Source organism: Triticum dicoccoides, chromosome 6A (genome assembly GCF_002162155.2).
Source record: "Triticum dicoccoides isolate Atlit2015 ecotype Zavitan chromosome 6A, WEW_v2.0, whole genome shotgun sequence".
Classification (NCBI taxonomy): domain Eukaryota; kingdom Viridiplantae; phylum Streptophyta; class Magnoliopsida; order Poales; family Poaceae; genus Triticum; species Triticum dicoccoides.
The window spans coordinates 99,420,164-99,431,045 of NC_041390.1; the positions used below are offsets into that span (position 1 = coordinate 99,420,164).

The 10,882-nt window shown below is 44.7% G+C and overlaps 1 protein-coding gene across 1 annotated transcript; it reads left to right on the forward strand.

The window, feature by feature from the left end:
* Positions 1-3,344: 3,344 nt before the first annotated feature.
* Positions 3,345-8,172, forward strand: LOC119315289 (probable diaminopimelate decarboxylase, chloroplastic). The gene is made up of 8 exons (XM_037589953.1): positions 3,345-3,877; positions 5,165-5,339; positions 5,679-5,828; positions 6,688-6,849; positions 7,001-7,186; positions 7,338-7,457; positions 7,539-7,628; positions 7,820-8,172. Exons 1-8 carry the CDS (start codon positions 3,393-3,395, stop codon positions 7,904-7,906), a joined length of 1,455 nt encoding a protein of 484 aa, XP_037445850.1. The 5' UTR covers positions 3,345-3,392; the 3' UTR covers positions 7,907-8,172.
* The last annotated feature ends 2,710 nt before the right edge of the window (positions 8,173-10,882 follow it).

Consider the following 10,882-nt stretch of genomic DNA (forward strand, 5'->3'; position numbering starts at 1 on the left):
GGGGGCCGGCTGCGGGCCGGTCGGGCCGGAGCGGGAGTGGCGGCGGCGGGCGATGTGGGAGCCCGGGCGGACGAATCCCGGGGCGCCACGTGGCGGCGGAGAGGCAGGCCGGACAATGTCCGTCGGTGGGCTCTTTGTCCGGCGGCGCGCGGTGCTGAGATCTAGGGTTTCGGAGGTAGGAGGAGATCCGACAATCGGGGGGTGTTTAAATAGGCATAGAGGGAGTTAGGAGAGTCCAAATGAGGTGCGGTTTTTGGCCACGCGATCGTGATCGAATGCTCTAGATGATGGAGCAGAGTTAGGTGAGTTTTGGGGCCAAATTGGAGGGGTGTTGGGCTGCAACACACACGAGGCCTTTTCGGTCCCTCGGTTAACCGTTGGAGTATCAAACGAAGTCCAAATGATACGAAACTTGACAGGCGGTCTACCGGTAGTAAACCAAGGCCGCTTGGCAAGTCTCGGTCCAATCCGGAAATGTTTAATCCCCACACACGAAAGAAAGCTAGAAATGACCACCGGAGGAGAACAGAGCGCCGGAATGCAAAACGGACAACGGGGAAAATGCTCGAATGCATGAGACGAACACGTATGCAAATGCAATGCACATGATGACATGATATGAGATGCATGACAATGACAACAACACACGGAGACAAAGAAACCGAACCCGAGGAAATAAATTAACTTAACGCCGGAAACGTCAAGAGTTGGAGTACAAATTGGGAAAGTTACATCCGGGGTGTTACATTCCAGCCGTGTGCGGTGCCCCCGTCCACCATAATCCACCTCGGTCATATCGTAGCGGTGCTTAGGAGAAGCCCTGTTCCGGTAGCATCATTATCACCGTCATCACGCCATCGTGCTGACGGAGCTCTCCCTCGACACTCTGCTGGATCGTGAGTTCGTGGGACATCACCGAGCCGAACGTGTGCAGATCGCGGAGGTGCCGTACTTTCGGTACTAGGATCGGTCGGATCGTGAAGACGTACGACTACATCAACCGCGTTGTCATAACGCTTCCGCTTACGGTCTACGAGGGTACGTGGACTACACTCTTCCCTCTCGTTGCTATGCATCACCATGATCTTGCATGTGCGTAGGAATTTTTTTGAAATTACTGCATTCCCCAACACCTATACTTCCCCCGGTGAATTCCCGTAACTCCTCGGTTCTCCGAAAAATACCCGAATCACTCGAAACCTTCCCGATGTCCGAATATAGCCTTCCAATATACGAATCTTTACCTCTCGACCATTTCGATACTCCTCGTCATGCCCATGATCTCATCCGGGACTCTGAACAAACTTCGGTCATCAAATCACATAACTCATAACAACATACGTTAAGCATGCGGACCCTACGGTTTTGAGAACTATGTAGACATGACCGAGACACATCTTCGGTCAATAACCAATAGCGAAACCTGGATGCTCATATTGGCTCCTACATATTCTATGAAGATCTTTATCGGTCAAACCGCATAACAACATACGTTGTTCCCTTTGTCATTGGTATGTTACTTGCCCGAGATTCGATCGTCGGTATCATCATACCTAGTTCAATCTCGTTACCAGCAAGTCTCTTTACTCGTTCTGTAATGCATCATCCCGCAACTAACTCATTAGTCACAATGCTTGCAAGGCTTATAGTGATGTGCATTACCGAGAGGGCCCAGAGATACCTCTCTGACAATCGGAGTGACAAATCCTAATCTCGATCTATGCCAACTCAACAAATACCATCGGAGACACCTGTAGAGCATCTTTATAATCACCCAGTTACGTTGTGACGTTTGATAGCACACAAGGTGTTCCTCCGGTATTCAGAAGTTGCATAATCTCATAGTCATAGGAACATGTATAAGTCATGAAGAAAGCAACATCAATAAACTAAACGATCATAGTGCTAAGCTAATGGATGGGTCTTGTCCATCACATCATTCTCTAATGATGTGATCCTGTTCATCAAATGACAACACATGTCTATGGTAAGGAAATATAACCATCTTTGATTAACGAGCTAGTCAAGTAGAGGCATACTAGGGACACTTTGTTTGTCTATGTATTCACACATGTACTAAGTTTCTGGTTAATACAATTCTAGCATGAATAATAAACATTTATCATAATATAAGGAAATATAAATAACAACTTTATTATTGCCTCTAGGGCATATTTCCTTCAGCATGCCCACCGCCGCCAGCACCATGCGACCGAGGACCGGCGGTGCACGCTGACGGCGGCGGGAGGAGGGAGGGGCGAGGGAGAGAGCTGAAGGGGCGCGAGGGAAGTCCCTCCCGGTCGCCTCGCTCGGGGAGGCGACACGGGGGTACAGCGAAGGGGCTGGTGGCTCTGGCGGGCTTCGGCCGCTGCGGCGGCTCCGCGCGGTGGAGCCGGCGGCGGCGATGGCGGGGGAACCCTAGGAGCGGGGGATCGTCTGGACCTAGTTTATAACGGAGTCGTTAGACTGATTCGTTCTTTAGCCGATGGTTGCAAGTTCGAAACCTGGGCGTTATGTTTTTCCTCTTAATTTTACAGGCGGGATCCTCTCATCATATAGGTGAAGAATGCCATGTCGATAGTTTTTTTTTATGAAATATAAATATTCTGAGGGGGATTTCTTTTTAAAAAAAATCAGGTCACATGCCCCTCCTACCCGGTCCAGTGGCTGATAGCGGGCTCGAGACGCCTAGTCATCGCATATTTTGTGTACAGACGAGATGAGCAAGGTGTTTGCACGCCAGAGACAAGTTTTTGCACCACTTCAATCTACATCGCAATTTCTAGCACCAAAGTGACCGTTTACGTCAAGTTCTAGACCACCGCTAACTAACCTGTGGTTGGATGGTTAGAGGGACTGTGATATCCACAGTCCACCAGGGATCAAGTTCTGGTGTTTGCATTTATGTTGGATTTATTTCAGGATTTTCGACAAATGCACATTCGGTGGGAGGGGATGTTCCCGTCAACGACGAGGTGCCGACTATGACTTCGTAAATTTCAATATAATATGCCGGCTCAATCTTTCAGAGGTGCTCATAGGGGTAGGGAGTGCGTGTGTGCGTATAAGAGTGAGTGTATGCGCATGAATTTGAGCGTTTGCGTCTGTACTGTGTTAAAAAAATTATAACACCATCGGCCTAATCCACTCTTTAAAATATTTAATTTTCATTAAATTGCCCTATGCACTAGACGGAGGGAGTAGCTAGAATTTTACTAAGTCCAAGACTTCGACGAATATGGCCGTAGTTGCCCTTTGAGTAAATCCGACGGTCAGTAACAGTGTGACGGCGGACTGTTCACCTATTTTCATCCAGCCGACGCGTCGGCCATTCCCAAACAGCTTAAACCCACTCTCCCCAACCCCTCCCCCACCCCACACAAACCCTAGCAATGGCGGCGGCCAACCTCCTCTCCCGCTCCCTCGTCCCCTCGCTGACCCCCAACCCCGGCAGCCAACCAAGCCGGAGCCGCGCCGCATCCGTCTCGCTGCGCCGCCGTCACGGGCCCGCGGCCCCCCTCCGCGCCTCCCTCTCCACGGCCTCCCCGTCCACGCGCGTGGCCATGGGGGAGGCGCCCAAGCACTGCTTCCAGCGCGGCGCCGACGGCCACCTCTACTGCGAGGGGGTGCGGGTGGAGGACGCGATGGCGGCGGCAGACCGGACCCCGTTCTATCTCTACAGCAAGCCGCAGGTCGTCCGGAACTTCACCGCCTACGACAAGGCGCTCCAGGGGCTCCGCTCAATCGTGGGGTACGCGGTGAAGGCTAACAACAACCTCAGCGTGCTGCAGCTCCTGCGGGGGCTCGGGTGCGGCGCCGTCCTCGTCAGCGGCAACGAGCTCCGCCTCGCGCTACGGGCAGGATTTGACCCCACCAGGTGCGGCTTTCTTCCTTGTGTTTCTTCTACTTTGGATGCATTATGTGGAAGTCTTGTGCATTTGCTATTAATTTTGGATCAAGTAGAACACATTATGATGCATTTGTTACTGATGAGTGAGGAAACTATCGTTTTTTAATGTTGACGGTGGACATTATTGTTTCGTTTTTTGCTTCTTGTGTGTACCAGTAAGTGTGCAAGTACAGGCTGTGAAAGGTGCAGATTTCATTGAGCCTAAGTCATGTTTGCCATAATTTTGTTCAGCTAACGGGCCTCGCCTATGCGTATAATCTGTGGCTGTTTGTTCATATTTTCTGATGCAATTGTGCATTATATGCAATGGGATATTTGTGTGTCCAGGAAATTATATTTTAGTTCTTATATAGTGAGTATAACTAGTTTAGTGGTGATTAAGGGCTGTTTGGATTGTCGCCCATACTTGCATAGTGCTGCAAGTGCCAATATCCTGTATGTCAGATGAAAGTATTAGCAAACGTAGATGGAAGACCTGCATTTGTACCATAACTTGTTTAGTTTTCTATGCCTTCTATGTATGTTTTGAAGACAACAACTTAAAGCATGGAAGTTAGATCCCCCCCCCCCCTGTTGGATGCTTCATTTGAATGTACGAGTGCAAGAATTTGTTTGGTGGATCGATTTACAGCTCCTCAGTTTACAATTTGAATTAGGCCGTTTATTTCTAGATGAATTACAGAAAGATGGATCATCTAGTTTTTACACTCGTAACCGCCAGTCTCCTATCGAAACATTCTTTTTCCAGCTCAGGTCTTAAGACAAGAAGAATGAAGGATGAAAATGACTAATTGTGTAATTAATCTTATCGCAGGAGCCTGTCTATTTTCCTTTGTACACAACAGCCTAATTTTCCTTATACTGCGGTAGTTATACAGGAAACCTCTGGCGAAAGCAGGGGTGACCAAGTTCTCGCCAATTCCATTTGGTTGCCCATAACTCGGCAACAGTATAAGGAAAAATTAGGCTGTCAAACATACCCTGGTTATGTAAAATTCCATTGGCCTAAAGAGCTTTTACTAGAAATCACTTTACAAGGATGAGTTCAAGGTTTACAGTCTGATATTTGTATTTGTATTGTACATAACTTTCATCTCGACAGTCCATGATGGAATCCTACAATAGAACATTCTTTACAAGTTGTATGTTGGTCTAAACCCTTTATCTGGAACAGTTAATTGTTATCGGTTGATGAGAAACTTTCCTACAGAGAAGGTAACTAACCATGTTGAGTTTGTATATTTTGAAGATCAGGTGCATATTTAATGGAAATGGAAAGACATTGGAAGATCTTATTTTAGCCGCAGAGAGTGGAGTATTTGTAAATATAGACAGTGAATTTGATTTGGAGAATATTGTCGCTGCTGCAAGAGTTGCAGGAAGGCAAGTGCCTGTTTTGCTCAGAATTAATCCAGATGTGGATCCACAGGTACAATTATCCCTCCCTTCCAAAGCACACACATGACAAATATGATTATGTGGCAAATCAAATTACTTGTTGATTATGGACTCCATTTTTCTTTTCCCTTCTATTTACTTGGGCTACCTTTTTTTTAAATATTTGTTGTTTGTGTGTCGTACGTGCGTTTGTTATAATTTAGAAGAGGCATTATAGCTTTCTGTAGTAAACGATGATCAAAGCATATTTCTTTTTACTTTAATTAATCATGTGGAAGATTGTATGATCCATTGAATTCTGCACATCATATAAGGCATTTTCTGTTGTGGAGCGGTATTCTGATTGTTGTATTTATGTTCTTGTCATCAGGTTCATCCCTACGTTGCCACTGGAAACAAAACATCCAAATTTGGGATTCGCAATGAAAAATTGCAGTGGTTCTTAGACTCTATTAAATCATATTCAAATGATATCAAACTGGTGGGTGTTCATTGCCATCTTGGATCTACCATTACAAAGGTAATGTCTTGCACCATTTGATAATAAGTTTTTTCTTTAGTTGCTTAAATTTTTGGTGTACTAAGCTTAGTTTTAAATTGCATTTCTGTGCGGCGACAACATCTTGTGCGAGGCCTACCGGCACTCTTTAGCACAGAGTTGATTTTACTTTTTGTTGCACTATGGGACAACTGTAATGCTGCATCACATAACATTAAATGTGTCTTTTTATGGAAGGAATACTCTGTTCTGTATCAGCTAATGTACTATTCTGAGCTACATATGAACAAATCATTGTGTAGAAGATGGTTTAGTTGTGACCTCTAGAATAGAGGGGTGGTTCTGGTTCATATCACACTACTTCCAGTGCACTATTAACCTTGATTCCACTCTGTATATAAGTGTTCGATGGAAGACAGACACCCCCCATATTAGCTACTAAGGTGAATATTGTGATTATCCACTGCCTACCCAATAGGAAATGGGTAAACTGGGTATGTGCAGTCGGCACCCATCAGGTCATTAAAGTTTGGGTGTGGGCGTTTTACCTGATTGCAACCCTAGCTGGGGCTAGTCCATTTGATGAATTGCACTTGGATATCATTAGTTTGCACTGAATTCAGTATCACCTATACACAATAGCTTCCTCCCATTTGCTGAACTGGCTCTTTATGTGCAGAATACTGAATTCATACTCTTTTTCCCTTGAACCTTCCAATATGTGCTCGTTATTCATCCTATACATGTAGTTCTTTTTATATAAAGGTGAATTTGCTATACATGTCTTGTCACTTCAGTTAAGTTTTTAACATGTAGTATTTCTGTTGAAATCAAGTAGCTTGTGTGTGTCTGAACCAAGTTGCGACTTCCTTTTGTTTAGGTCGATATATTCAGAGACGCTGCAAATCTTATGGTGAACTTTGTTGATGAAATTCGAGCACAAGGTTTTGAGTTGGAGTACCTGAATATTGGAGGTGGTTTGGGGATAGACTACCACCACACTGGTGCAGTCTTGCCTACACCTATGGATCTTATCAACACTGTGAGCTTCAGTATCTATATTATGTTTATGCTTTATATCTTTGTAGGAACAGATGCTTTCTAGTTTCTTCATGTAGAGCTCACCCTCTGTTTATGGTATCACAATGTATTTTATGGTAAAGGCTGAAAAGTTGGTATCACAATTTTGGTAGGTCCGGGAATTGGTCCTCTCACGGGATCTTACTCTCATTATTGAACCTGGAAGATCCCTGATCGCCAATACTTGCTGCTTCGTCAATAAGGTCACTGGTGTAAAATCGAATGGCACGAAGAATTTCATTGTAGTTGATGGCAGCATGGCCGAGCTCATCAGGCCTAGTCTATATGGAGCATATCAGGTTTGTCTAGAGTTACAACGAAATAATTAGTACTACTGCTTCTTGTCTGGTATTACTTTGTTTTGGAACCTATATACACAAAATCAACAGCTGCAGTTATTTGACCAGGTGTATCATTATTTACCTGTTGATCATAATTCTTGTGTTGCAGCATATAGAACTAGTTTCTCCCTCTCCAGGTGCAGAAGTAGCAACCTTCGATATTGTTGGGCCAGTCTGCGAATCTGCAGATTTCCTTGGCAAAGACAGGGAGCTTCCAACACCTGACAAGGTTTGACCGTACCATCTATGTTTCCTTTCAGATAACTTTAACCCCCTACATGTCTGCACCCTTCTGACATTGCTTTTGTAGGGAGCTGGTTTGGTTGTCCACGACGCAGGAGCCTACTGCATGAGCATGGCTTCGACCTACAACCTGAAGATGAGGCCAGCCGAGTATTGGGTACAAACTATTTGCTTATTCTTCTCTGTGCAATTTTTGGTGATTGTTGCTTGAAACACATCGCTTCGCAGTTTTCTCAACCCAAAACTGTGGAGACGAACTTTTATTCCTTTACTCGCCATCGATGTACTTGCCCCTCTTTTATGCTGGATGTTCATTCGAACCAATTTGTTGTCTTTTTTGCACTACAGGTAGAGGACGATGGGTCCATTGTTAAGATCAGGCACGGTGAAACATTTGACGACTACATGAAGTTCTTTGATGGTCTTCCTGCCTAGGCCCTTTTATCTTGTTTTGGGCAAGCGTAGCCCTTTTCATTTGATGAGCGCATCTCGTGGAAGATTCGTGTGGGAAAACTATTCACTTGTTTGTTATGTGGGTCATCCCCATCAAGCATGGGGGTTTTTATTTGTTAGAATAGAGTCCAACAAGTTTAGTGATTGTATTAGAGATTGAATGGACTTACTGCATTGTTATCAATTCTTGTTTATACTATATAAAGGGTCCGACTCCTCCCAATAAAGTTAAAGAATATTGTTGTTTACTTTTATCTATTTTTCATAATAATTATGGTTGTCAGTAGTAATTAGGGTTATGTCAGTAGTAGGTCCCACTAATTTAGTATTGTAACCATCAACGACGACGGCCGGTAAAGAAATACAGATCAATTTTGTGGAGCATATCAATCACGATGATAGTGAAGTGCTTCATCGTTGCCCCATCTGAATCAATGTTGTGGAGCAGTAGTAGTTAGGTGTGAGCCATCTGAACATTTGTAAGCAGTAGTCGGCCATTACCATTGCATGACAGAAGGTTGCCCCTCCAACCATCAATTCTCTTCATAATTTTATCTACTTTGGACATCACATCTTCTAGGTTAGCCATAATAGAGAGGGATGCATGGCTGTTTCCACAACTTTTCATCTCCATTTTTTTTATCAGAGATCCTAATAGGCGCATATTCACATCTTTTAGATTAGCTCCAAATCCTCAAATTCCTTTTCCATGCAAATAAGCCCCCAGTTAGCTAGGTGGAGGCTTTTTGTGTCATTCAAAATCATTCAAGAGGCTTGATCCATATGAACTTTTGTAAGCACTAATCTACCATTGTAGGACAGAAGCTTGCCCAGCCAACCATCAAAACTGTTCATAGTTTCCAGGAGGATCCAAAACATAAGCTATATTGTGGACATGGCAAGATCAACCTGGTTGTTTGCCTAGGTGAATTGCATGCCAGGTTTTTAGATTTCCGTTAGGATCCAAATTTCCAACCAGGCATTCACCTGTGGTCTATGATATCATTACTTTTATCTTGTTGATATATATCTAACAATATTAAGATCGGCACCTATCAGAATGGTTGAGTGATCATCTAAGAAAAGTGCATGTAATTTAGAAAGGAAGTCATTCTTTTCTTCATCATAAGGAGAACTATCAACAGTTATCATTCTACGATTAAAGTTTCTTTGGCTTCAAAACTAGTGAACAAGATACTAACAAAGGAAGCGGGAAAGGTTCGCGCGCGGGAGGGCTCGCCAGCAGTGGCACAAGGAAGCGGGTGTTCTTATCCTGAGGGCGACTTGCACACTGATTTGGCAGAGAATGGTGAGCTTGATGAGGAGGCCGGGGTCGAGCTTCAGCAGCCTTCTGACGATGTTGTAGCGGTCAGCCGCTGTAGGCCTAAACTAGTCGCAAGAGAAGTGAGTAAACCCGGCCGGGATTGTTTTTTACCTGGTGCGACAAATAGGTCTAGGGCGGAGATTACTGGGATTGATAAACACAGGGTGCCGGTTTCAGGGATCAAGAGGTAAGGGTTCAGTTCAGACTTCAAGTATGAATTCAAGATTTATTTCAGATTTTTCTCCCGTATTTTCTCAAGGGTCAACGGGAGGCCGAAACTGCCCATTTGAACATTTCAATTAACCGTGGTTCACACGGTAAGGATGGTAGGAGCATTACTGGTAACTGGTAGGAGCGCCCATGAGGCGCGAAGATTACACGGGGCCAATTGCCCAAGCTAAAACGCACACAAAGCAAGAGGAGAGGAAGGGGGAGGTTATCGAGAAGCGAACCGGCCAACACCAAAGCTCCAAGCCTAAGCCAAGCGAGTGGCTCCATGGAGAAACCTCGCAACACCAAGGCAGGGGAGTCCACGGGGCCACCCACCAGCTAGCCGTGGAAAGTCGTCGGCACGGCCGAAAAGGCATGGACAACCGAGATCGAACAATGGCACCGGTGTGCCGTCGGCGAGACTGAAGAGCAAAGTTCGTCCTAATTGTGTTGTTTTTTTATCATGTGATTGTATGTAAACATGCATTGGCCACTTTGTTGTTTAGTGAGAAGGCACTCATGCTAAATAGGCACCCCCTCTGTATCAAAATATAAGACCTTTTTGACACTATCATAGTGTCAAAAAGTGTCTTATATGTTGATACAAAGGGAGTACTTTGTGTCTTCATATGAAGCTTGTGCGGAGTATATATAATGATTTTTGAGTTTGTTGTTATGTATGTGATCCTTATAGAATATACAAATTTCTCGAAGGGGATATTATTGTTATATCTGTTTTTGTTCAGGGTTACTTGAAAAAGAAGTAGAAACCAGGATGACAATCCATCTTTGCCGAGACCATCACTCAACAAAGGTACCTTTTCAGAGAACTACGTTCGCCAGAAAGGACACATGGCATGTGTTGGCAGCTTGGTTGTCATTTTGCTGAGAGGCGAAGAAAGGGACTCGGTAAATGGGAGTTGCTGAGAGCTACTTGTTCCAGGTAAGCTATGTGCTGGCTCTCGGTAATGAGCATATGCTTGTCGAGTGCTAGCTAAGCTCTCAGCAAATACCTGATGGCGCTGTCCTCCACCAGCGGCCATGAAGTTGCTTTATTTTGCGCTGAGGTCCCATTTGGTTCTTGACAAACTGTTTGCCGAGTAACCAATGAATATTTCTCGGCAAAATTTTGTTTGCCTGATAGGTGTATGCCGATTGCTCTTTGCCGAGAGCAATTCTCAGCAAAGAATTTCTCAAGTTTATTTGGCCCTTCTAGGAGTGTTTGTGGCACTCGGTGTAGAGTTAAAATCTAGTAGCGTGGGCGACACAACCGGGATTCTTAAATCCTAGAACCCTTTGGTTTGAAGTGTCCATCAACATGGACGTAAGATAACGCTAACTATCCGAACAACGAGAAGAAATGTTCCATTCTACAAACCCAACCTCCTACTTATTTGCAAGATTGTTACTTCCCCCTGCTTACT